At 37.6% G+C, this 27,053-nt stretch overlaps 2 protein-coding genes and 1 non-coding gene across 4 annotated transcripts; all 3 read left to right on the top strand.

Annotated features, from left to right (window-relative positions):
- The first annotated feature begins 2,405 nt into the window (after positions 1-2,405).
- Positions 2,406-4,658, top strand: si:ch211-119e14.1 (major centromere autoantigen B). 2 transcript variants are annotated; one of them, XM_046851863.1, is made up of 4 exons: positions 2,420-2,557; positions 3,450-3,487; positions 3,597-3,656; positions 3,821-4,658. In XM_046851863.1, exon 4 carries the CDS (start codon positions 3,823-3,825, stop codon positions 4,468-4,470), a length of 648 nt encoding a protein of 215 aa, XP_046707819.1. In that variant the 5' UTR covers positions 2,420-2,557; positions 3,450-3,487; positions 3,597-3,656; positions 3,821-3,822; the 3' UTR covers positions 4,471-4,658. The 2 variants fall into 2 exon arrangements, with proteins under 2 accessions (XP_046707818.1, XP_046707819.1); XM_046851862.1 differs by lacking the exon at positions 3,450-3,487 and having other exon boundaries at positions 2,406-2,557.
- Positions 4,659-5,185: 527 nt separating this feature from the next.
- On the top strand, positions 5,186-5,257 carry trnaa-cgc. Its single transcript has one exon. It is a non-coding gene; the product is annotated as a tRNA-Ala (tRNA).
- Positions 5,258-5,570: 313 nt separating this feature from the next.
- On the top strand, positions 5,571-25,142 carry dtx4a (deltex 4, E3 ubiquitin ligase a). The gene is made up of 9 exons (XM_046852247.1): positions 5,571-5,838; positions 6,318-6,550; positions 8,606-9,530; positions 19,858-19,919; positions 20,021-20,182; positions 21,711-21,772; positions 21,871-22,191; positions 22,997-23,086; positions 23,198-25,142. The coding sequence occupies exons 2-9, from the start codon at positions 6,340-6,342 to the stop codon at positions 23,423-23,425; spliced, it is 2,061 nt and encodes a 686-aa protein (XP_046708203.1). The 5' UTR covers positions 5,571-5,838; positions 6,318-6,339; the 3' UTR covers positions 23,426-25,142.
- Positions 25,143-27,053: the final 1,911 nt, after the last annotated feature.

The raw sequence follows: 27,053 nt of genomic DNA, 5'->3' as shown, positions 1-27,053 counted from the left end.
CTTCCATGGTGTCTAATGAATTATATGAACAGAAAATATTGTTATAAAAGTGTAAACCAGTTAACAGATTAATTATCATGTTATAATCATACTATATAACATCTTAAACTATAATAGCCTTTGAACAAACCACCTTCCATAACTAACTTGAGCCTTTATATAAAATAATGAAATTAAAACTGGGGTTAGAATATATTTATACCCTTGCTCTAACTCAAGTAAAATCATATTAGACATGCAATAATAAACACTTTTAAGCTATAGTGGAATAACACGTTGCACCCACACAGGCCTATATGGCGGGCCTGTTAGGACCACAGCCCTAACTCCAGCACACAATTAATACATATATACATACAGCAAGAGACAAATCTAAAGAGACTAAAGACAAATCCCCATGTCAAATTATCCCTTGCCCAGTAGGAAAGTACACATTTGGATTCTGAATTATCAATATAAGAACATTTTTAAAACCATCCATTTAATAATATTATATGTGTCATACACCATGTCCATTTAAAATACTACCTTTTCTCATTAAGCCCCTTTTGGCTACAATGTAAAGACAAAAGTTTGTGGACACCTCATAATAAGATTTATGTGTTTTTTTGAACATTTCATTCCACATTCAGTCTCTATTTGGTGTTATAATAATCTCCACTCTTTTGGGAAGATGGTCCGTTGGATTTTGTAGTGTGGGTGTGGAAATTTTTGCTCATTCAGCTGCAAATGCATATGGCTGGAAAAGTCAGGTGTCCCATTACTTTTGTCCATATAGTGTATTACTTTTGAATAATTTATAGATATATTTATTTATTTGTCTATACCTTTATTTATATTAAATACATTATTTGAATGTATTCTGTATATGCATATTTATTGCATAGATTTTATTGCAATTGATTTATTTTATTATTTTTTATTATAAAATTATTTTTTTTTTTTACATTTCCAAGAAAATACAAATCAAACCATCTGTTGTGAAAAATCCAGTATGATTAGCTACCAGTCAGCAACACACACAGGTCAAGCTGGTCAAACTGGTAGACTATCTTTGCTAGCTGGTATATGTTTGAAATGTTTGGCTAATTTTACTCTTTTATATTTCTTAAGATGCCATAAAAGTATTTTTTTATATTACGAGGCTTTAGTAGAGGTCATTCAGACACTATTTCTACTTATGTGCTGTGAAGACATTCTACCAAAATGATCTACCATTTTAAACGGTTTTGCCCGCAGTAGCTCGTGATATTATATTTAAATGTGTAAAATTGTTTACTGTAAAACACCCCTCTCGTTTCCTGTTGCATAAATAGCATTAATGTTTTAAGTTTGAGTATAGGACATTTCTGGTATTGAACTTCTCACTTAAGAAATGTACAAGGCAGAATTAAGTGTAAAAGCCACCCTCGTACACTTTTATTGTTTCCCAGAACACTTAGCTGTTGTTTTTCTGTTGTATTGCTAGCTCCTGTTTGTTAAAAAAAATGAATTGAAGCACTTAAAATCATTTACGCTCAAGCAATATTTATGTTAATGAGGTATATGTGCAATAATTGATATACATTTGCAATAACACTCTGCCTATTTGTCTATCAAGCTGATGGCTCAGTGACTTGTGACCTCATATGACTTATGCTCTTGAACTTAACAAAAAAAATTCTTGCTTTTTTTCAAGTTCTCAAGTTCTTTGACACCTTTTAGTCAATGTAAAAACAGATAGATATAGATAAAACATATAGATATAATGAAAAACCTTGTAGTAACTAATTATAAATTGAGGCTTGAAATTGTCTTTCCATGCATACACATGCTCTCTTAGAAACAATTTGCATGTTTGCATAGCAGGCTCATGCAGAGTTTGGTTTTTATATTTTGTATGAAGTTTTGACTGTTCAGATACTCACAACAGGATGTGGTATCTGAGCAACTAGTAGTCAGGCGTGCTATCTCACACTAGAGCTCTGGGCATTCCTTCCTGTATAAAAAACAGAACTGTAACTGCAAACATTATTATTTTTTTACTCTAAATCCTTAATATTAAAATTGTCATATATATATATATATATATATATATATATATATATATATATATATATATATATATATATATATATATATATATATATATATATATATACAATACAATGTATACAATGTATTAATTATTATTATTGTATTAAGACTGAGTATGAAAGTGTGAGCATGAAAGTGTGCTTGTGTGTGTGTGTGTGTGTGTGTGTGTGTGCTATGTCTATATTATATATATATATATATATATGTATATATATATATGTATATATATATATATATATATATATATATATATATATATATATATATATATATATATATATATATATATATATATATAATATAGACATAGCACACACACACACACACACAAGCACACTTTCATGCAAGTAATTTTTCAGTTCTATTTTCAGTTCATTGCCTTGCTTTATCTCCACCCTCTTTTTTTCTTTTTCTTTCCACACAGCACGCATCTACGTTTTCTCTTGTAAGTTCATATAGGCTAAAGAACAAACAACTAACGGTAAGTTATGACATGTTTTAATCATAAAAGATATAGAAATAAATGAATTTATATGGTATTTGGTGAGCATCCCTTTATCATTGTTATTTTTGTGTCCCAAAAGGCTATTTAGAATATACTTTCACATACATATTAGTTTGTCATTATAAACTTTTGATTTAACCTCGTAAATAACCAAAATTAAGCCATGTACATGTGCTTTGATAAATGTGCTTCATTTGCATTTATTTAATTGAATTTTAACTTCAGTGTATTTGGAGATCTTCTTACAAAAATGCTTCCCGACAAAATGCCATCTTTATTAACTAATGTTATTATTACCATCACCAACTACTGTTACTATAATCTTTGGTTATACTTTAAAAATATTTGTTATATTAATTTTTTAATTGTACAGAATATACTGTAGATAAACAGATAGATAAGACTTGATTGACATTAGATAGTACAGGTACAGGTACAGAGCAATGAAATGCAGTTTAGCATCTACCAGAAGTGCAAATAGTAGCACTGTGTCCTTTTAATTATATATATATATATATATATATTTTTTTTTTTTCAACAAATTGTATAAATAATGTTTTAAAGATTGTGATGATAAAAGGAAGAACATTAGTTAATAAAAATCGCACATTTGTCTGGAAACATTTTTGTAACAAGATCTCCAAATACACTAAAGTTAAAATTAAATTAAATCAATGCAAATGAAGCACATTTATCAAAGCACATGTACATGGCTTAAATGTGATTATTAAAATGCATAATTATACATAATATAATATAAAAATTTACTGTTTTCACTTTAGCGAACCTTCGATGTAGTAATCGCTTGATTTTAAATTTATCATTCTATTCTTAACCTGCTAATTTTAAAAGTTTTTTGTCATGCCAGAACACTATGATGGTGAAGAACTGGAAAAAAGACCACAGGTGCTTCCTGTATGAAAGTTTTGCAGAAGATATGTTTCTGCACTACAACACACTCAGCATGAACTGCTAAAAAAAGAGGCACTTAAGTTTATGGTTTTTTTCCTCACAGACTCCAAGATACAGATGTGGTGGAATTTTCTCAGATGAAATAGCTCACCATTATAAAAAGGTATACCACCCTGTAAAGTTGTTTAAAAAAAAAAAAACATGCTTCAGTTGATTTGATCATGTTAGATACACTAAGCTAAGTGCTCTAAAACTCTCCAAGAATACCAGTTTAATAGTGGAAGGTTTAGTTGCTTACAATCTGCTTCCTCTTTCTTGTTTCCTCAGTGATGATGTCAGATTCTACAGAAGACAATACTTACATGGTCTTGATTGTCTTCTTCATCCTTGTCATCCTGGTTATTCTCCTATTGTTCCTCTACAAGCACCTGAATCGGGAAACTAAGGATAAATATACCATTCAGAAGCTTGTCCTTGGTGAGGGAGGCCTTCGTGATCGTGTAATGCAAGGCATCGCAGTGGTGCAGACCAGGTTAGTTGAACTGAGGCCTCCACAAGCTGATGAGGAGCAAGCTTTAAGTAAAAACGAAGATGGGAATAGTGGTGAAGAAAAGGAAGAAGGAGAAGAAGAAGAAGAAGAAGAAGAAGAAGAGAGCACAGAGCAAGGCCACAGTGAAACTGAAAACATAGCCAAAGCAGAGGAAGAGGAACCTCACAACGATTCATTGGATAATTGTTCCAGTGTTGGCCTAAAGGAGGGAGTTAAGCAGAATAACAGCAAGGAAGAGGAAAAGAAAGATGAAGAACAAGAAAAAGAAGAGGGGGCAAAAGACGAAGCAAAAGGAGATGACAGTAAACAAGAGGAAGTCGTGAAGGATGAAGAAAAAGTTGGCTTACTTGTGGACTTGAAGCCATTTTCTGGCAGTGCCATTTGGAGCGAGGATAAAACAGAAGAGAATAATGTGACCGCTTTGTGAAATATAGAAAGCTTTTTTAACAGAAAGTTAACAATTTAGGGATCCGTCTTACAAAAATGGAGTGATTTACATTGTTTGTATTATTCATTATATCATTTCTTAGGTTTCGTGTCTATCTTGTCATGCTTTTTTAGGATACATAAAAAAAACTGTACATGTTCTTTAAAATAAATGTCTTTAAAACATTACTGTGGAGTTTTCTTTAATGAAGCCCTGTGAAGGTTTTCAGTGCAGTTGTCACACTAATATAAATCCTAGCATTTAGTATTGTTTAGAAAAATATTAAGCCATGTTTATTTAGGGAAATTATTCAGATTCTTCTCTAGATAGACAGATAGATACAATCTGATTGGCATTTGATAGTACAGGTGCAAGTACACAGCAACGAAATGCAGCTTAGCTCCTGCCAGATGTGCAAATAATTTAAATAGTAGTGAATATTATTAGCATTATTATTTTAATAAGCTAGGATGCATTGTGCAAGAAAGTGTTACAAAAGTGTGTCATTCTCTATTATGTTTAATTTAGGTGTTTAAAAACTGTCCTCTAATTTGTGCTTCAATAAAATCTGATTTCTGGAAATCTGGATTTGAATTGAATGGACTGACCCTCATAGACAACCAAATAAATAAAAAAATCCTCGTTAACAAATTGGAGTTTAAGAACAATACGATAAGAACAATAGATAAAGGAGATTATGACAGTATGACTCTACGGGGATGTAGCTCAGTGGTAGAGCGCATGCTTCGCATGTATGAGGTCCCGGGTTCAATCCCCGGCATCTCCACAATATTTTCTTCATATAAAATAAAAGGTTCTGCTCACACACGATCCAATTTGCGACGTTTCTCGAAATGTCTGTAAAAAAATTGAAATAAAATAAATTTACATTGCAAATTTTTTTTTACGCGATAAGGTCATTTGCACTTGATATCCATGTGGGTGGGGTTTGATAAAGTAGGAAGTGGTACTCCTGAAATGTGATTGTCTCGTGGACGGGGGTGGGCGTGGAAACGGACCAGCGCACGCAAAAACATAGCGGAGCTGAACGTATAGAGTGTTAATTATAGGCGTGGGAGAAATCCTGTAGAGAAGTAAGTGCCATGAAATCAGGCTCCATCATGTGACCAATCCCCAAGTCAATATCAGCTTGATCAGCTCAGCAAGTCGAGAGCAGCTAGCTAACTAGCTGTGCTGGAGAACTAGACACACACACACACACACACACACACACAGAGGCGCGCGGGCACGAATGCACGAATGCACCCAAGCTTTATAATAAATATAGAGGTGTCCGCTATAGAAACATGCCGTCTTTGGTTGTTTTGAATTATTTCGCAGCTAAACAGCACACAGGATCTTAATCAGGTGAGTGTCGTGTTTCTTATTTGCTCGCCGTGTCGAAATGCTTTTCCATCCTGATTTAAAAAAAAGAGAAGAAAAGGAAGGATCCAAGGCGACAGTCAAGCTACATCTACACGTTATAGCCAGCAGATGATGCGTGAGGATGAATCGGTTGTATTTGATTCTATGTAACCGAGTCCATGTGCATTATTACACATGATTCCCCCCCCCCCCACACACACACACACAAAACGCCAGGATTTATTGTTAGCCCGTAAAATATTGGTCACGATTGCTAAAGCCTCGTTATTTACATTGACCGATAGCGTGCAGTGTTTTAATGGTGTGGATGCGTGCGTGCATTCGTGAACTTCCACGCGTCCAATGCAGGACGTCCATGTTTTTTTTCCCCAGCGGTGATGTGAACGTATAGGGGGGACAGAGCAAGACAGATCGAGAGACGGCTTTGTCGATGTGACGCGCTTGCTGTCCCTTCTCCGCAGGTTTGTGCGGGGACTGTGTGAGATGTTGCTGGCTTCGGCGGTGGTGGTGTGGGAATGGCTGAACGAGCACGGCCGCTGGAGGCCCTACAGCCCGGCTGTGTCGCATCATATCGAAGCGGTGATCCGCGGGGAGACGCGGGGCGCGGGGAGCGTCGCGCTCGGCCAGGTCGACTCCAGACTCTCGCCCTACATCATCGACCTGCACTCCATGCACCAGTTCCGCCAAGACACCGGTGAGATCCTCTGTGCACGATTTCTTTCCAACCTGTTCACCATAAAGTCCTGTTATTTGAAGCTCCAGCCCTCTGTTCTCCAGCAGGCCTGTAATGTTTACATATAGGAAATCCCATGATTGCTATAGCCCCCAAAAAAACAACCCAGATATTACACACAAAAATTATCCACCACCATTATTATTATTATTAATATTATTATTATTATTAGTAGTAGTAGTAGTAGTATTAGTAGTAGTAGTAGTATTAGTATTGTTGTTCATAGATCACTTATCAATGAAAGAATGAACTGGACTTGGAGAACCTATAACAGAGGAGAACTGAAATCTTTCTCTTTTGCTTGTTTCCTTAACCACATCCTGAAACCTGACCTGAAAGTGAAAAATAACCATTTGAAGATTTCCTCCCCAGTTTCAATACCTTTTTATAATGTCGTCTACCTGTAAAAGATCACTGACATTTTGAGAAGATAACGAAACCGAGGAAATGATTTCGATTGTCAGCATCCGCTTGTATCCTCAACTGAAGTAAAGTTACTCATGGCATTTCAATATGAGTCTCCTCTTGGCCTGTTTATTTGACTGTTCAGTGTTTACTCTTAACAGCAGTGAGAAAATTAATATCGCTACTTATTACAGGCAGTATTTTTTGACCACTGAAACACTTTTGTCATCTGTACAGTGTTTTTAATGCTAATGATGTAGAGGCATATTGGTCTTGTAAATCGAATATACGTTTATGCTCGTTTTACTAAGACATGGAACCATAACAACTTGTTGGAATTGTGAGGGGAAAAATCATCAAGCCGAATTTACAAATGACAATAAACAAGAGAGAGGAAGAACTTTACATTTATCATTTTTTCCCCAAAAATTATTTAACCTGTGCAACAGATTTATCCAGTCTATAGATTAAAAAAATGCATAGCTGTTAAAAAGATTGCACCAGTTACCCAACACAATGTGTTCTTACAATAACCTGCAAAAGATGATGTTGAAAATGAGAACAAAATGCTGTTGAATGCCGAGAAGTATTTTGAGTGGGATCCAGGAATGGATTGAGGATTGAGAGAGAGAGAGAGAGAGAGAGAGAGAGAGAGAGAGAGCTCTCAGGGGGTCTTGGTTGTGAAATAGTTTGCATATTGCAAGAGGCAGCATTTTTACAGATCCTTAAAAGTTGTGAAATGCATTTGCTATGATCTTAGGATTTAGCTTGGATTTGGTGTAGGTGTTCCATCTGAATTTGGATTGATATTTTAACATGGGTATTTCTGTGGGGAAACTGCAGACCTGGTAATACGTATGGGAAATACAAAACATTTTTGTGTTGCAAACAAGATTTTTTTTGTTTTGTTATAATGGGGTGAGCAGAGACTAAATGCCATAAAGCTTACTTGCCTATGTGAGGTAGAAAGTTGCAACTAAAACAAAGAGGTGGATTGTTGGCAACTAGAAGTTTGGGGAGACTTAATCACCCTCCCCAAGCTGACAAAGGCCATTGTGCAAGGCTGACTTGAGTGCTTCATATGGAGAGATGGAATGAAGCGAAGGGCAGCAGCCCATTACTCCAAACACTAAAAGGGGGGAGGAACGAGACGAATAGCTGTCAAGTGAGGTCATCAGTGGGGGCATGGGGGGTCAAATGAATACTCTTTCTGTTTTATGTACTGTAAAACTCTTTAGGTACTAATTGCTTTGTTTGTCCATTTGTTTTTTGTCTTGATTATGTCTGTGGAAACTGGTTTTCTTATATGTTTTTTGTTTGTCTCAGATTAAGTTGTGGACCAAATATGCATTTCATATTCGTGAAATTTGTTTGATTTCTTGATCACTATTGAAGCAGTTATAGACATAGCAGTCTTGTAATCCTGCTAATTCATTGAGCAAAGCTGAGTCTTATGACTTTTATAGTATGTAAAGTCCATGTTAATAATAGACTTGGTCAGCCAGCGTGTAATTGTAAACGAGAGTTTGTCCATCAGTGTAAAAAATGCAATTTATAAAGTGGCTTTATATAATCGCTCTTTCTGAAGGCATATTAAAAATTTTTTTGCAGGTACATTGCGACCTGTGCGCCGGAGTTTCTATGACCCGCGCTCGGCTCCAGGGCAGGGCTGGGTGTGGGAGTGGGAGAACGACTCGGGCACATGGACGCCGTATGATACAGAAGTGGGTATTGCCATCCAAGCAGCTCGGGAGCGGCAGCAACCATGGCTGGACCTGACGCCAATCGGCTTCTGCTATCTTATCGATCTACAGGGCATGACTCAGATCAACAGGCAGACACAGCGCCGACGTCGCATTCAAAGACGCTGTGACTTGGCCTACCCTCTCGTCTCAGGCCCTCTGCCTAAGCCTCATGCCTGGACATCCAATGGGAGTGCAGCACACTCAGGGATGAGTGTGTCTGCAATTGGAGGTGGAAATGGAAGCGCATACCCAAGTGGAGCCCTTCCTGCTTCAACCATCACTTCTCTCGGTCAGCCTTGCTCTTGTCAGCAGTGCATGTTGGTTTTGGGTGTGAAAACCACAAGCATGGCACAGACTCTGGGTCGGAAATCCATGCCTCTGCCCAGGCCAAGGAGTCCAAAAACTGCTCAGCGGGGCCATTCATACTCGCTCACGCTACCACACAGGAACTCCACAACAGCTGGTGGGTTTGCACACTCGCTGTCCATGCTAGACTCGGCCACTGCCGCTCTTTCTATTTCCTCCAACCGTCCTCCTCCACCTGCTGTTCCTCCACCTCCTCCACCTTCCTCTACTCCTCATACTACCTCTCCACCAAATCAGACATCCTCCAGTGCCCTCATCTCCACAACTGCCACCTGTGCCCCAACCCCTTCAGCCCGAGTCCTAGGCCCCGTGTCTTCAGCAGCCTGTGCCGCCCCAGTGCCACCCCGTGCCAGCCTGGCAGGCCTCAGCCGTCCTGCACTGCAGAGGATCGCCATGGCACAGTCACGGGCACTTATCGCCTCTGGGTGAGTTTCCACAGCAACAGCTGCCCTGTACTGTATTCCTGCTGTTTATCTCACCCTATTTCTAAAATGTTAGACAGCAAACACATTTTTAAACCTTTTGGCTTTTAATAACATTTAAGATTCTTTCTAAATAGGATATTGATAACAGTGTGGGCACAAACTATTGTGCCTAACACACCTGATTTTAACTGAAGCAGTAATGTATCAAGTGGATGTTAACTAGAGTACCTTCTAAATGTTAATTAGACTGAGAATGAAGAGGACTATGTTGACAGGTGGGATAACGGAGCTTAATGAGTGTAGTGGCCCAGATCTGTTGACTTCATTACCTTTTGTTGAGAGTTTAGCTTTATTGATGTTGTCTCAGCTCAGTAGTTAAAAAAAAAAATTAATGAGAGGCCTACAGTAAAGCGATGTTTATCTTTGGCTGTTTTCATTGAATTATCATGGTGTTAGTGGTGGAGTGGATGGTCAGATGGACCAGATAATGTGTGTTTGCATCTTTTGCATTGCTATGCCATTTCCCTTTCAAATGTAACCATAAATTCACTCAGGATTTGAAAATGACACCTGCCAATGCAATCATGTTAGACCCAAGTACCCTTCCAGAGTTTAACTTTTCTGACTGCATACCATCAAAAGAACCATTGTGAATAGTTAAAAAAAAAAGAAAAGAAAAAAACCTGCATGCCATCTATGCATATGGCTTGGTCATATCTTTGGCTGGAATCGTTTTTATTTTTTTTATTTTTACTACAGCAATCTCAGTGACCTAGTGCTTTACAAACATAGTATACATTTAAAAACATCTTTACACCCACTTATTCACACAGTTATCCAATCAGCTGAACATGTAGCAACAACCTATGCTAAAACACATTACAGATACAAGTCAAGGATCATAATAGCGATCAAAGAAGTTTTCACACACAACACTCTCCAGAGAATGCACAGAGTGGTGCGAAAAACAAAAAACATGGATTGAAAGTAAAATGGTCAGACTCGTTTAAAGTCTGTGCTACCTTAAATAACCATTCTTTGAAGCGGTGTTGAGCATTAACATTAGCTCAGAACGCACAAATTTTACACATTGCTGTGGGTAGGACAGTGGAAGACCACACTGGGTTCGTCTCCTGTCAACCAAAAACAAGAAGGCAAGCCTCAGATTCCTGTTTTTTTGCTAATAGAAGTGGAACCCAATGTTGTCATGTGCGGCTGTAGCTCAGCCAATCTGCCTAAAATTTCAGAGCTGCTTTCTCAGATTCTTTTTTGCTCACCACAGTTGTTAATAGTTATTTAAATTCTAGTATGCTTCATGGCAGCTCAACCAGTCTGGCCATTCTCTTCCTCTCGAGATTTTAGGCATGGCCCTGCTGCCACAGGATTGGGTTATCAGATTATTGCAAGAATAAGCAGGTGTACAAACGCACCTAATAAAGTTGTCGGTGAATGTAGATTGACAGTTGGCCACTGGAAAATGCTTCTTGTTTTTTTTATGTATTAGAACATTCTCAGTAAAGTCTGCACTTCTGGCTTTTTCACTGAATTTTTGATATTGGAACAATGCCAGTGTGCATGTACTTTTAGTACTTTTATTAGGCTTGTGCTCATTAGTACAGACAGAAGTCCACATTTATGACTTATGCCTGGTTCCATTTAAAAAAAAAATATATATATATATATATATATATATATATATATATATATATATATATATATATATATATATATATATATATATATATATACACACACACACACACACACACACACACATTTAGCTAGAGCTATGTCAACACCACATTTCTTTATGGTCCTTGGAAAAGACAGGAGGCCTGAGATAAACCATATATTCGGGAAGATGTTTGGTTGAACAATTCTATAATATTTAACAATTTAGATTTAAGGTATTTAGTGTTTGTGGACATGATGACAATTTTTACATTAATACAAATGGTAAATTAAATACTAAAATACTGGTAAAGACAAAACTTACTTCTGCACACAAAAGAAAAGAGAAAAAAATGGGCCACAATAAAAATGACAAAATATGAAGATTTTAATGGATATAACAAATCATGGACAGGAAATCAGCAAAAGCGTACTTCCGAAACCTCGGATGCCACCATTTGCTTGTTTACTTTACTACATTGACATTTCGTGCCTTTCCCATGGGAGTACAGCAGGAAACATCTTTAAACCCCTCACAAATGGGATAAATGTCTAATGCACATAATGAAATATATGGTGCTTAAACACTAAAACAGGGCATTGGGGAATCAGGTAGGACAGTTTTGCTTGAATATAAGGATTATTTATTATTATTATTATTATTATTATTATTATTATATATTTTTTTTACTTTTGATATTTTTTTTAAACATAAACTGTTAATGTTTAGTGAATGTAATTCGTACAGGAAAATGAAAATGCATGATTGGGCTTTGATTGCATTTGATGGCTGTGATTTCTCCTTTTGTCTGAGCACTGTGTGTGCATGGTGTAGGCTGTGTTTTGCTGCTTGGTGGTTAAAGCTTTTCCTGCATTGCCTTAAACTTGAGCAATGGGTTTTTCATTTTCTTTGATGGTTGTTGGTTGTCACTTCTTCTACAAGACATACCGGAAAAAAGAAAACCCACAGAGTTTACAAGACACATGGGAAAGTCAAAAAACCTTTCGCTTACAGCACAATAAATGGCATTTGACTGATTACATTTTGATGCTGAAGCAAATCCAGCTTGGTCTTGGGTAAAGCTAAGAATCGGGTCCCATGCTGTGAAGTGCACAAATTTATTATATATTAAACATAGATGTATAATAAAATCAGCTTTTGGTTTCTGGTTTGTGGTATCTTGGAAGAGAACAAATAGCACTACATGACTTGCAGCTATCAAGAGCACTTTTTAAAAAATAATTCCCCCCCCATATACAGTGTCATGAGTGCAGTATGAAGGCTGGGTGAGGTGCAGCAAGACGTTTGCGTGTTGACGTACTGCAGACAGCCGAAAATCAAACAGCAAAACTAAATAAAAGGAAATTATTAAAAAAAAACATGTACTGTCATTTACTGTAACTGTCTAGTTGCCAAACTCTTTCTTCTAATGTGTCACAGTTCACAACTCTCAAGGACACGTTTTTAGAGACACTTTAAATTTTTTAACTCTGTTTACATCTTTGCTTAAATTTGTTGTCCTCACTAACCCTGTCTCTTTAGCATGGAGAATAGGAAGTGAAGGAAATTAAGGGGAACATTTCTAGACTGAATTTGGGAGTCTTCCATCAATGTCAACAGGTCACTCTCGTTCATTAGGTTCCCCACTCTTCTCGCTCTGCTGTGCTTCTCTGCTTTCCCAGTTCCCAGGCTCTGTTCATTCTTCAGGGCCCCTGCAGCCCTATTGTGTAAGTGTGTGAGAGTATGCATGTGTGTGCAGAGAGCGTATCCACAGCAACCTTTTGTCGGCAGACGGCAGCTTGGTTTGTATTTGCAACACAATGCAACTGGGGATGTGTGTGTGTGTGTGTGTGTGTGTGTGTGTGTGTGTGTGTGTGTGTGTGTGTGTGTGTGTGTTTGGGTCCATCTCGAAGGTGATGGTGCTGGAAGAGTTGTTTGTTTGGCAAGTGTTTTTGTGTGTGTGTGTGTGTGTGTGTGTGTGTGTGTGTGTGTGTGTGTGTGTGTGTGTGTGTCACAGATACAGACGATGTCCTTTAAACACAAAAGCCTGTCTCAGACACTGGGCCGCTTCAGGCTGGAACTGAGAAGAAACAGAAATGAAGCATAGACGAGGCAGCAGACAAGCACACACTGACTGTGGCATACTGATCAGTCAGACAGAGAGAAAAGTTTACCATCAGGAAATGTCACTTTCAGTTTGGCCTGGTTACTTTCTTTTTGCTTTCACACCCACCCACACACCCCCGCATCTTCATTAATTTTTTTCTCCACGTAATGGAAACTTCAATATGACCTCAAAGATGATGGAAACAAACTAACCAAATGCGATATATAGTTCAGTTACCTGAAACCCTGCTTTGCTTTTAGTTTTTTTGTCTGTACAATGAGTCTGAACAGGTGTCAAGTCCTGCTCTAAACCACTAGAGAGATCATGTGATATGCTGAGTTGCTTAGTGCTGCCAAGTGGAACTTTTAGACCGTGTGTGTGTACTTGATGGTAATAACCTGTGACCGGGTTGAACCTGAACTTTTTTTTTTTTTTTTTGGTGCATTGTTTTGTTTTGGATTTTTTACAGACTGGATATTACAGTCATTTGTTTAAAGATATTAGATCAAAAGGCTGTACTTAAAACATTTGTGACAGCAATCGATCATTATTTCATTTAATTAAAATGCTTTCTGAAACACCAGTGGGAACTTCCATAATGGCTTAATTTACTTTTGGGTTTTCTGTTTCTTGAAAAAACACTAGATTTGACATTGCAAAGAAGCCAACATGGACACATGTTAACAGGTTTTGTCATGTTTGAAGCCAAGAACTGAGGTTTTAACGAATATTTCATTAAAGGCAAAAGTTTCCCCGCACTTTGCCACCCCAACATTTTCCCCTCGTGTAGGGATTTTATTGTTTATTATTATTATTATTATTATTATTATTTTTTTTAATTGAAATGTCAGAGCTTCTAAACATTTTTGAGTGGAAAAACAAGTAATCACCATAAAACTTTATATTTAATGCTATCACTTGTATTTAATTTTGCCCTTGCCGATCTTTGTGTCAACTTGCTCAGTAGTCAGCAGCATGCTGTGGACAAAAGTATTTGGACATCATTGGGTCTTACTCATACTTTTACCACAAATTTGGAGGCACACAATTGTATAGGATGTCTTTGGATGCAGGAGCTTTTACATTTTTCCACAAACCCAAACCTGTTCCTGCATGAAGATGCTTCTGTGCAAAAAAAATACATCATTACCTGACTGAGTAAAAAATGAGTAAAAATCTCCATTTACCACACTCCAAAATCTAGTGGAACATCTTACCAGTAGAGTGGCGGTTATTATAACGCACTAAATGTGAAATGGGGTTTTCAGAATGTATATACTAATCGTAGGCATGGGCGTAAATTTCATTCAACAGTAGGGGGGGACAATAAATATAAAATTTCTCATGAGTAATTTTTGAGGGGGGGACACAAATAATAGTCAAATTGTACTTACAGTATAAAGACACAGTGTCATTGTGTAATTGAGCTGCAGACACACACCTGACTCGTGTGTGTAGCGAAGGTGAGATGAACTGGGAAAACAGGCAGTGGGTCAAACTACTGTGAGGAAGGAGAGGGGGGACTCAACTGTTTCTAAATGCATTTTTGCGGGTTTTCTACTTACACAATTATTTTAGGTATACATACATATATTTTTCATATAATAGAGTATACATATAATAGAGAGTGCGATTTTTTTGTAATAGTTTTTTTTGGGGGGGACAACCCTCGGATGGGGGGGACATGTCCCCTCTGCCCCCCCCGGGATTTACGCCCATGATCGTAGGGTCAGTTGTCCACAAACTTTTGTCCATATAGTGTAAATCTACACCCAGATTTCTGTCAAGCTGCATTGTAACAAGAGCTGTTTTTAAATGCAAATACCATTTTCATATACATTGTTTTGCACTTAAATGGTTTAATACAGACAATATTTCCGATTACTTCTATTAAATATTTAAGGATATCTATATAAGGAATTATTGATGTATGTTTATTTCCCAAGTGAACTAGATGGAATATTTAACACTCAAAAAGGCTTTTTACGATCACCTCACTGGTATTTTTTGTCATTTCTACTACAAAAAATGCTTGCTGTTATGTACAAAGTACCATGTCCTCATCCCTTTCTTGTTTAATTACAGTCCTACAAAACCTCCTGCCAGTAGTATGCTTCTTTTTTTTTTTTCTTCTAGTTGAAAAATGTTTGGACATGAAGTGCATAGATTTGAACATGACTAAAGGTTTACATTAATAAACTACATGGCAAGTTTCTATAATAACTACTACCACAGGCTACACTTGTGTGGTGATTTTAAAAAAGAAATCTATATATCTTTTCCATGATGTACTCAGTATATGTTGAAATGTTTTATTCATCTATGAAAAGAAGATCTTCTGTGTGTGTGTGTGAGTCTGCTAAAAGGCGTTCCACTCTTAACACACAGCAGAGATATGATCAATAGAGGAGACGTTTGTTAGCCACCCTCGCAGTGTCGAACTCCCTTTTCTTAAAGATAGACAAGCAAAAAAAACAATCTCTTGTGGGAAAGAAGACCGCGATGATCACGAATGACCCATTTCATATGATAAACAAGAAGGAGGATTTGTGCTAATAGAGTTTGTTCGTAACCAAGCATGAACCCTTTAGTCTTTGTTCTTCTTTTTTTTTCCCCCTCAAGGACTTTGCATGTTTTTATTGCGGGTTATTATTTTCTCATGAGGGGGAAAAACAGGCCTAGCGAGAGACTGACTGTACATAGGTGTGAAAATGAGAATGATAACAGGGTCTAGCTTTATGGACATTTCACGAATTCTTTAATAAATAAAAACCGCTAGAATGGGCAAGTTGAAGTATGAGAGGAGAAAAACGACTGAAATGTGCTGCTGTAGGAAAAATAGATGTTGCTCACTCTTGCTAGGGTGTACATTTATTCAATCTTACAGTGAGTGTGAACATAATATTTTAATGTTTATAACTGGTTATAACACTTTTTTTTTTTTTTTTAATAATGAGCATTTTAAATGGTCTTATTTACTGGAAAGCTTTGATGTGCAGTGTTCTTCAAAGGGTAGGAAATTCACATCATTACTCACCGTAATGCTAGTAGCTAAAATCGGTGTGTGAATTTTCCTCTTTCAGTCGATTAGATGTGCTTCTCGATCTAGAATATAAATACAATGCAAAAACCATACAACTCGCTTCGGATCAATTTCACATCCGCTGATGTATCCAAGGCTTCACTTTCTCTTTATTTTTTATTTTATCCTGAGAATTGGTGCTACATGTATTAGCTCTACTACTTTGAATCACTCTCAAAAATCTTATCTGCTGTAAAGAGAACGCTGAAATAATCCGCTATTGATAGAACTTGCCTGTTGAATCTTTAGCTTCATCCTTTAATCTTCAGGCTTTAATTATCATAAAGGCGTACCATTTTTGCATGCGTCTAGCAAAGTTTGTCATGTAGCCAAAGCATATCTTTGGCAATATTTGCGTATTGCAGGTTTTTTTTTTTTTTTTTTTTGTAGACCTCCTGCTAAGTCTTTGTTGAGTTTGAAGGATTTTTTTAATTTCTGATGTAATATTCAACATTCATTCTCTGTCTGCATCATTCTCTCCTTTTTTTTTTTTTTTTATTTTTTTTAATTTTGGTTTTTTTTTCGCTTATGAAACAATGTGATTTATATCAGAGCCTGATTTTCTCATTCAAATAACTTTAGGGGTGTTAAGGACAAAATAAAGACTGTTCTGAGTATTCGAAAAACATATCATAAAACATATAAGGGGTCTTAGTCATATAGTATTTCTTTTTTTCTTTTTTTTTTTGTTTCGGAGATGAACATATAAACAATCTCTATAAACAATCAAGGTTGAAAAATCCGATCAAAAACGATTTCTTTCTCATGAATTAGTTAATCGCACTACAATACATTCGAATATGTCAAAACGGCTCAATTAGTAGGTCCGCTGCATCACCACAAACCGTTGAAAGGCATTTTGTCTGCGTGTCGGCTGACTGATCTGTCTGATCCAGACGCACGACTGTTGCTCAGTCGTGCGTCTGAGTTTTGACCTTTGTGCAATTACGCATGCCTTACTGTTCGTAATGCTCATCTTTAATCTGAAATGATTTCTATGAATGTTTCATGAGAATAGTCATCTCACTTGTGCTTGAGTGAATCACACGGTTTCTTTTGCGAATGCACTCTGCTCATCCACCTGTCCACTAAGTGACATTTCAGAAAAGGTGTCAGAAAGGATTACGGACTGTCACGAGTCTCATGAGCATCTGAGTACGATTTAGGATGGTCATCAGTTCATCTAGTTCCTGATGCTTGTATCCCTTCTGCTTCTTTCACCTGGTGTTTTCTTTTGCCGTGTGGCACAGAGAGGTGTTCGGGTATTGCTAGGTGACTTCGTGCTTGCCATATGGGTTTTGTGTTAATACGGTTGAGATTAGCCAGTGGAAAACGTGACGGGGGGGTTTACAGGTCGTCTCTTGCCCTTTTATTCTTCCTTTTTACTCTGTTAATAAACACTGATGTACTACATGATCTGTTTAAGTACAACTTGCTCCGTTTGGACCGCAATCTTACGTAAAAGATTAAGTTCTTTTTATTATATTTTCTGTATTTTAAACCATGTATTAGGAATGAAAGTATTAAACACAAAACCCTATATTTTTCAATCTATACAGGTAACTTGTGCTTTTTTTTTTTTTTTATAAATATTTATTTATTTTTTAATTTGTCCAGAGATAGAAATCCAGGCTGCTTTTGCATTTATATATCAAACACTCGTTAAGTGCTTTCATTTCATGCAATATTAAATAGGGCTGTACATTCCCGGAGGAAAACGACAAAGTATGAAGCTTTTAACGGTAAAATCCTTAATTGGGAAATGAGAGAAATGAACAAATTGAGTTGTAGAATAGCTTTTTGCTTTGGTTTCTTTACTTGTTTAAGTCTTGAGTAAATAGCTGGCCTTTTTATTTTTTTCTTCAAACGGAGGGAAAAAGTGTGTTCCATTTAATGTTGATGAACTTCAAACAATTAACACTTCGTTTAAAACCTATGAAGTCGGACGTGTAATAATTGTATAACATGCAAATTAATCGTATATGTTTTGATTATATAATAGAATTTCACCGTTTCTAGTTTTCCCCTAGAACTAATGGTGGCACAGTTTGTTAAATTCTGGCTCATTTTCTGACCTGTGTTTTATTGTTCAGATCATTAAAAGCTTCACATTTTGCCATTTTGGGTTTGGCCTATTTGTTCTGCCCAGGAGTGTAGGTGAATGAGTGTGTTCTGTTTGAAAGTTTTACGACCACGCAACATTCAGTTAAAGTAACTACGTAACCATTCTATACTGGTCAGGGTTGCTGTTGGTCCTGGATTGTATTTTATATACACACTGCAAAACGTGACACATACTCTCTTAAACTGGAAGTGTAATATAATTAAATCCACCAGCATGTTTTGGAAGGTTGGAGGAAACTGGAGAATTAGGTTTTTCCCTGTTCTTGCCTTCTAACCTAGAAATAATACTTGTTGTATTAATGTGATTATGATTATACGTGTGCGTCTTTGCAATCCTACTGGTTGGTTTCAGCTAATAATTGAGATTGTCAGTGACTAAGAGCATTTCTCGCCTTTAACCTGAGCTGTTATAGGACAGCAGATTTGTTGTGTGTGTGTGTGTGTGTGTGTGTGTGTGTGTGTGTGTGTGTGTGTGTGTGTGTGTGTGTGTGCGGCTGTGATGGAACCTTATGGCGGAGTTTTAAAGCCTGACGTCGAGAGGTAATCCCGAGCCCTGTGACGTGACCATCTCCCAGCTGCACATCAACAGATGGGGAAAAAGTGGATTAGCTCTATAAGAGACAACTCTAGGGGCAGAGAGGACGCTCGTTAGACCGCTGAGAGAAGGACCTGGAGTTTTGGAAATAATTGTGTTGTACTGTAGGGTGATTTATAAAGCCTCACGTACAGGCTTTTTAAAATGTATTTATGTATTTTTGAATTAAACGTATTTATTGAAAAGAGCTGAAAAGGAAGCAATAAACTGGATTTTTTTGTTTGTTTGTTTCACGTTGGTCAGAAAAAAACATGACCGTAATCAAGGTGAACTCGTAAGTATGTTTTGAAAATGTTCTCTTTAGTGTCATCATTGTGTGGCCTGATTTTTTAATTTTTATTATAATAATAATAATAATAATAATGTAAGTTTCAGGATTTTTTTTCTTAGTCTGTGTTTCAGGGTAAATAAATGGTGTAATATTATGTGTTCAGTTGTGTAGCAAGAAACTGATCTCAGTTTGTCTTTAATAAATCTTTTTTTTTTTTTTTGTATGAACTTGAAGTAATTATGTTGAAGGCAGCATCAAGTCTGACAGTCTGACTTGGTTTATATTTGGGAGCATAACATAAGACTTATTCAGGTCAACACAGGGGGGTTATGGCTAAAGATGTCTACATGATGACACACTGTCTTCCATCTGACCAATCTGTTCTTACCATTGTCATTTTTGAAGAATGAGTTACTCTGTAATCTGTGTAATAGAATCTGTGAGTCTAACGGTTTGTTTTCTTTGCTATGTTTCAGAGTTCCAACAGTCCCAGTTAAAAACCTAAATGGCTCCAGTCCTGTTCACCCAGCCTTGGCTGGTGAGTAACCGATTAACACATTCTGCTGATTGTTGCTAAGACGAAGGACAGGGATCTTAGCCAGGGAACGTGCACTAACTTTCTTTTTATTTTTTTGGAAGGCATAACCGGCATCTTGATGAGTGCTGCAGGGCTTCCTGTTTGCTTGACCCGCCCTCCCAAATTGGTGCTTCACCCCCCACCTGTAAGCAAAAGCGACATCAAGCCTGTGCCAGGCCTTGGCCACTGCTGCCGCAAAACCACCAAGAAACAAGCGCGCAAAGGTGAGCACACACATCAGAAATATATAATATTGTGCTAGTGGTTTTTGGGGTATACTAATATTACTTATTAGTAATTCTATATTATTATATTACAAATACTGTAGTTGGCACCGTTTTCACTGTGTGTTTGAAACTTTGCAAATTTATTACAAATAAAAAAACTAAAAACTACCAGCCTTTGCTCAATACTTTGAAGCACTTTTGGCATCAAGTCTTTTTGAGTACGAGGCTACAAGCTTGGTACACCACTATATTTGGGCAGTTTCTCCCATTGTTCTTTGCAGAACCTCTCATAATCCATCAGGTTGGATGTGGACTGTTGGTGCACAGTCATTTTCAGGTCTCTCCAGAGATGTTCAAGTCCGGGCTCTGGCTGGCACGGAAATTCACGGAGTCATCCTGTAGCCTTTGTTATATTGGCTGTGTGCTTAGGGTTGTTGTCCTGCTGAAAGATGAACTTTCGCCCCAGTCTGAGGTCCAGGTCATTCTGGAGCAGATTTTCATCAAGGACGTCTCTGTACATTGCTGCATTTATCTTTCCCTCGATCCTGAATAGTCTCCTGCTGCTGAAATACATCTTCACAGCATGATGCTGCCACCACCATGCTTCACTGTTGAGATGGTATTGGCCAGGTGATGAATGGTGCCTGGTTTATTCCAGACATGATGATTGGCATTCATGCCAAAGAGTTCAATCTTTGTTTCTCATGGTCTGAGAGTCCTTCTGCTGCCTTTTGGCAAACTTGAAGCACTTCACCAATCAGGCCTGTATGGTAGAGATGGTTGTTTTTTTGGAAGGAATGCTGGAGCTCTTTCTTAGTGACCATCAGGTTTTTAATCACCTCCCTGACTAAGGCACTTCTTTCCTGAGCGCTCAGTTTGGCTGTGCGTCCAGCTTTAGGGAAGAGTCCTGGTGGTTCCAAACTACTTCCATTTAGAAATGTTTCTGTTCCCTTCCCCAGATCTGTGCTTTAATAGAATCCTGTCTCGGAGGTCTACAGGAAATTCCTTGGACTCCATGGGTTTGTGCTCTGGACATGATTTGGAAAGGCACACTTCTGTCTATAGAAGGTCCCACAGATAACAGTTCATGTCCAATCAACTGAATTAACCACAGGTGGACTCCAAGTTGTAGAAACATCTCAAGGATGATAATTAGAAACAGGATGCACCTGAGCTTAAGTTTGAGTGGCAAAGGCTGTGATTACTTATGTACATAGTTTTTTGGGGGGGGTTTTTCTTCATAAATCTGCAAAGATTTCAAAAAAAATTCTTCCACATTGTCATTATGGGGTATTGTTTGTAAAATTTTTAGTTAAATATTAAATTTCCGTTTCAGAAAAAAAACAAACATTAAATGTGAAGCGCTGTGAATACTTTCTGGATGCACTGTATAAAGACTTGGTAGTACTGTAAAATACTGTTGGTATTTAATCACGACAAGAGCCATTTTAATCTTGGCCTTGAATAACTCTACACACAAATATTTAACTGTGTAAATATTGACATTTTTCTTCCACACTAACAGGCAGAACTCCAGAGGAAGTCGTGAGGAGGTACCTGCAGAAGGTCCGCAACCCTCCAGAGGAGGTAAATTACCTTTATTTATCTCAAGATATGTTATCCATGTTGTTGTTGTCATTGATATGAGAATTGCTTACTTGTATTGTATTCTTTTTCTTTCACAGGACTGCACTATTTGTATGGAGGCTCTAGCAGGTCCCTCTGGTTACAAAGGCCCTGGCGTGGGTGGCATTTCCCGGGCAGAGTCGGTCGGCCGTCTGTCTCAGTGCGGGCACCAGTACCACCTGCAATGCCTAGTGGCTATGTACAACAATGGCAACAAAGACGGCAGCCTGCAGTGCCCCACCTGCAAGACCATCTATGGAGTGAAGACTGGCAACCAGCCACCAGGCAAGATGGAGTATCACGTTATCCCGCACTCGCTGCCCGGGCACCCTGACTGTAAAACCATCCGGATTATCTACAACATCCCTCCTGGCATACAGGTTCTTATTACATCACAGGCATCATCTAAAGCAATAAAAAGTGCATATGAGGGAGAATTGGAAAAAAAATAGCTGTAATCATTTTTCTATATTTGTAGTCCCTTTTAACTTGTGCTCAGTTCCCACAATTCATAGGGCACAAGGACTTGATGAATGATTTGATAAGGATTCAAATATTGTATTATCTTTGCTATGGCCTTCAGTCACCAGATCCCAGCGTAATTAAGCAACTATGCGAGACATGTTAGTCTCCACCTTTCAGATCAGTACACCAGTCCATTAATCACTTATCCCTCCAGTACAATCCCAGAGATTTGTAGAATCTATACTAAACTGTTCTTGTGGATTGTGGTTTGGGTCAAATTAATAAAACACTTTGTTTTTGTTGTTTTTTGAACCTGAAAGTGTTCACCTGCATCAATAGAAGCCCAGGCTTGTTAAAGTGCTCATAATTTTAAAGGATCGATGTTGTAAAAATGTTATTTCCCAATCAGCACCTCCCTTCAATAAGAGTTTATGATCTGATAAAACAGAAAAAAGAATCTTGCAGTTTTATGGTCTAAACAAGGGGTGCCCAATACATCGATCGTGATCTACCGCAAAGGTAGTGTGGGTAGATCACATGACATTAAAAAGATATTTTTATAGTATGTAGATAATTTTATAAGTAGCTCGCATGCAAAAAAAAAAAAAAGTGTGCACCCCTGGTCTAAATAATGAAATACTTGTGGTGCTGCTGCGAAGGCAGCACTTTAAAACTAAACCTATCGCAGGTTATAATATTTGTGTTTTTTCTTTCCTACAGGGTCCTGAGCACTCAAACCCTGGCAAGCCCTTCACAGCGCGTGGATTCCCCAGACATTGTTACCTCCCGGACAGTGAGAAAGGCCGCCTAGTACGTTAGCTGCCTGTTTACTGCTTTTCAGTCTAAATGTTATGATGTTGAATGCATATTATTTTGCATCGTCATGCCTTGCCGACTAATCTTTTAAATGCTATCTGTCAGGTGTTGAAGTTGTTGCTGGTGGCATGGGACCGCAGACTGATCTTTTCTGTGGGAACCTCCAGCACAACTGGAGAGACTGACACAGTGATTTGGAATGAAGTCCATCACAAGACTGAGTTCGGGTCCAACCTGACTGGCCACGGCTACCCTGACTCAGGCCACCTGGATAACGTCCTGGAGGAGCTAAGGGCACAAGGTATCGCTGAGGAAGACTGTCTGAGGGACTGAGAAAATGCAATGGAAAAGATGTCCAAGTCTGGATATCAGATTTGGGAAGCAACAGGAACTTAAAGACTTTTTTTTTTTTTAAGTTGAGAATCCAGTGTTTAAGATGAAACTTGGGGAACTATAAAAAACTGGGCAAAGTCACAAACTCATTCCATGAGACTGTCTCTTTTGATGCTCAAGAAAGCTTTCAATCAAGATTGTGACCCACTTCTGCTCTAGAGCCTAGCTCGCCAGATTTGAGGACCTTGAGGTGGAAAGGGTTACAAACTAATTTACTATTGCTGGTGTCTGTTCAACAATTTCTCGTATTGTAGTTCTGTGAAGGGTACTCCACTCTGAGGTACTTCTGTGCATGTAAGTATAACATTTGATGGAACAAGTCCATTTTTATTTTTTTTGTTTTTGTTTTTTTTTACTCGACAGAGGCCCTCACGTTTTTTTGCTACGAAGCTCCAGTTGCCGTTTCAGATGGAATGTGAATGTTTACTGCCCTCTAGTGGCACTTGATTATACATTCCATCCATAATCATGGTACAGTCACTTGATTTTTATCATGGATTTCATTTTTCACTTTTATTTACACTACAATTATGAATTACTTTTATACTCGTTTTAATTTCCGTTGTACCTTATTTTGTTATCGATATGTAGTTTATAACTTAGAAGCCAATGTTTTGGTAACATTTGGGGTAATAAAGCTAATAAGTCTTTGTCTTGGGCTGTTAAACCTGTCCTTGGACATTAAACACAATCCACTTACAGTATTGATCAGTATTAAAGCCAAGCTATCAATGTGGGAATGGTGGTGGGTGGGGTCTTTGTGCAACGACAAATGCACAAAGCGAGCTTTCATCCTTACTCTTTAATTCACAAAGCCACATTAAAGCACGAGTTTACAAAAAAGAAAGTTTTATCATGATTAGACACGCAACCAGAGATGAAATGTACAACAGCTGCCCCGACGCTAAATTTAACCATGTTTCGGATAAATGTGATCTACGACATGTCGGCCTTGTTTAGTGGTTTGACATAGCGTCTTGTAACTCAAGACACTGTATTGGTCACTGAGGAGCGGAGTTGACTACCAGCCTGGAGAAAATCAGCTTGCTTTGGAACATCTGGTCCTACTTTGTGGGTAGATCTGTGCTGTGGTCTCCAGTTACTTTTCTAGTCAGTGAATGGTAGGTCCACGATGGACACGTTTACAAAAAAAAAAAAAAGTATTGTTGTCAAGACATTTGAGCATGTGTGTACATGCAAATATAAGCTTACATTTATAGTTGAAGTATTACTGTGTGCTCTGTGTTTTCTGTACACATGGTCTGTTTTTTTGCATCGAGTGTTGCAGCAACTCAGTAAAGCAAGCACTTCTAACCTTTTTTTTTAATTATTATTATTATTTTTACATATTTTTTTAGTCATGTCTAGTCAAAAACATAAGCTGTTTTTTTTATTATTATTTGTACTGTGAATTTTTACTCACCGATTGCACTTGTATTTTTTTTTTCCTTCATGATAGTTGCTCTGGTTATTGCAGTCAAAAAAAAATAATCAGCCAAGAGGAAGCTGCAAAGAAACAGTGTTTGGAGCTAGAAATATTGTTGCTGTATAATATAAACAAACATGTACAGAATAACTTGCATATTAAAAAAAATAGCTGCTGGAATACTGAATGAATATTAAAAAGGAACATCTGTGTAGGGTTTGTTCATCTCAATTGCTTTGTGTGTTCATTCACTTTGTTACATAAAGACAATAATTAACAGACAGTATTGTTGATGAGTTTCCTGTTTCTAATCCATACATCTCAAAATTCCCAATGTGACTGATATCACATCATGTCATAAGTGTGTTGCTCTGTTCCGGTACTTTCAGGCCTACAAGAACAATAAGTGTCGGTTTGAACTGCACAATTAAAAGACAAGTCACCACGAATGACTTGCATCATAATATTTGTAATGAGATTTATTTTGTAATGAATGGATCCTGTGGAAATTACTCCTCTTTATTTCTGTCTAAAGACACCCATGCTGCGGTGATTTATTTTTCATTTCGAATGACCTCATCTGTTCACACTGTTCAAGGATTTACTGCTCAACTTTTATGTTTTGTTGTTGTAACACTCATTGGCTGTCCCTTTCATAACTTGACATAACTGCATCATATTGCATTCTGGGTCTGTTGGATTTCCTAAAAAAAAGATATCCCATATCAATGGATATGAAATTGTTAGGGGGGAAAATAAGCTTCTGCTTATTTGTTTTTAGGTGCTACAAGAGAAACCTGACCATTTATCCATTTTATTTGATCGCTGAAATTTGTTGTTCTTTCAAAAGCCTTGTGCAGCAAACTTCTGTGATTCCAGCATTGCACAGGAAAAATAGAGATAAAAAATTCAACATAAGATATTACAATATTTACATTTTAATACAAATTATTTTCAATGTGGTACATTGTGGAGATGTATTACTTTAAGCTTAGAGGGCTGCACTATTAATAATGAATCTGTTTTAAAAAATGTCGGTATTTATTTTATAAAATTAATTTTATTTTCACGCTAAAAATATTTTCCCTTTCTGTTCTTAAACCTGAATCCAGTGTGCTAGTAGCACATTTTTTGTTTCAGAAAATATGACCGATTTATTATCATTTTTAGGTGTGTCTTGTTCCTTGTGGAATCTTTTCCAGCCTTGAAACTGCAACGTGATCTTAAAATATTCAGTTTGGCTGGTGGCGACTTGCAGTAATTAGTAATGGAGGTCTCAATCGGCAGAACAACAGATGGACCAATGGATATAATGTGGTTAACTGGGTTAGCAATAACACCACCAATCTGTGCTGTTAGCATGTCCCAGGATCTCATTGTCTCTATCCAGACACTGCTATGCTTAGTAAGTGTGATCACAGGAGAGCACAACTCCGTGGTTAAGGCTCTGGGTTACTGACCAGAAGGTTGGGGGTTAAAGCTCTGATATCACCAAGCTGCTTCTCTTGGGCCCTTGAGCAAGGCCCTTAACCCTCTGTGCTCTAGGGGCGCTGTTTCGTGGCGGCGCACTGACTCCAGCTTCCGAGAATTTCACTGTGCTGTAATGTATATGTGACAAAGCCTATTCTAGTGTATATAATCCGAAGCAGTAGAAACTAAGGGGGGGAGGGGGCGCTGATCCTTCAAGTATGTGGGAGGGGACACAGGGGGTGAAAAGGAGAGGTGGGGGTAGATATACTCAAACAATGATCAGTCCACATGCTCACAAATCCAGCAAGAAATGCTAACTCAAAGTATATATATATATATATATATATATATATATATATATATATATATATATATATATATATAAACTAGAGAGAGATATAATAAACTACATCTATTTTGCTGACACTTCTTTTACACTTGGAGGCAAACGGCCAAATAAATGCAGCACATGCTTTTAAATGCGACTGCATAGCTGAATTTATAGTGCATTTTGGATTGTGCCAGCAGAAAAGATTTGTGCTCTAACCACAATTGAAAGCTTTTAAAGACATTATGGTTTGGGGCTGTACAGCCCACAGCAAAGCGTGTTGTCAACGCAACAGCTCCTCTTTTGCCTTCACTGGCACCATGGAGTCATATTTCACATGCAGA

The sequence above is a fragment of the Silurus meridionalis genome, chromosome 6 (assembly GCF_014805685.1).
Source record: "Silurus meridionalis isolate SWU-2019-XX chromosome 6, ASM1480568v1, whole genome shotgun sequence".
Taxonomy (NCBI): Eukaryota; Metazoa; Chordata; class Actinopteri; order Siluriformes; family Siluridae; genus Silurus; species Silurus meridionalis.
Note: the sequence above shows the minus strand (reverse complement) of the source record. Positions and strands in the feature narration are given on the sequence as shown.

Bases quoted from the DNA above. Each gene is read 5' to 3' on its own strand.
- si:ch211-119e14.1 (XM_046851862.1), top strand. From the start codon at position 3,823: ATGATGTCAGATTCTACAGAAGACAATACTTACATGGTCTTGATTGTC.
- dtx4a (XM_046852247.1), top strand. From the start codon at position 6,340: ATGTTGCTGGCTTCGGCGGTGGTGGTGTGGGAATGGCTGAACGAGCAC. The intron at 9,531-19,857 runs GTGAGTTTCCAC...GCTATGTTTCAG, and splicing joins CGGGCACTTATCGCCTCTGG to AGTTCCAACAGTCCCAGTTA. The intron at 22,192-22,996 runs GTTCTTATTACA...TCTTTCCTACAG, and splicing joins ACATCCCTCCTGGCATACAG to GGTCCTGAGCACTCAAACCC.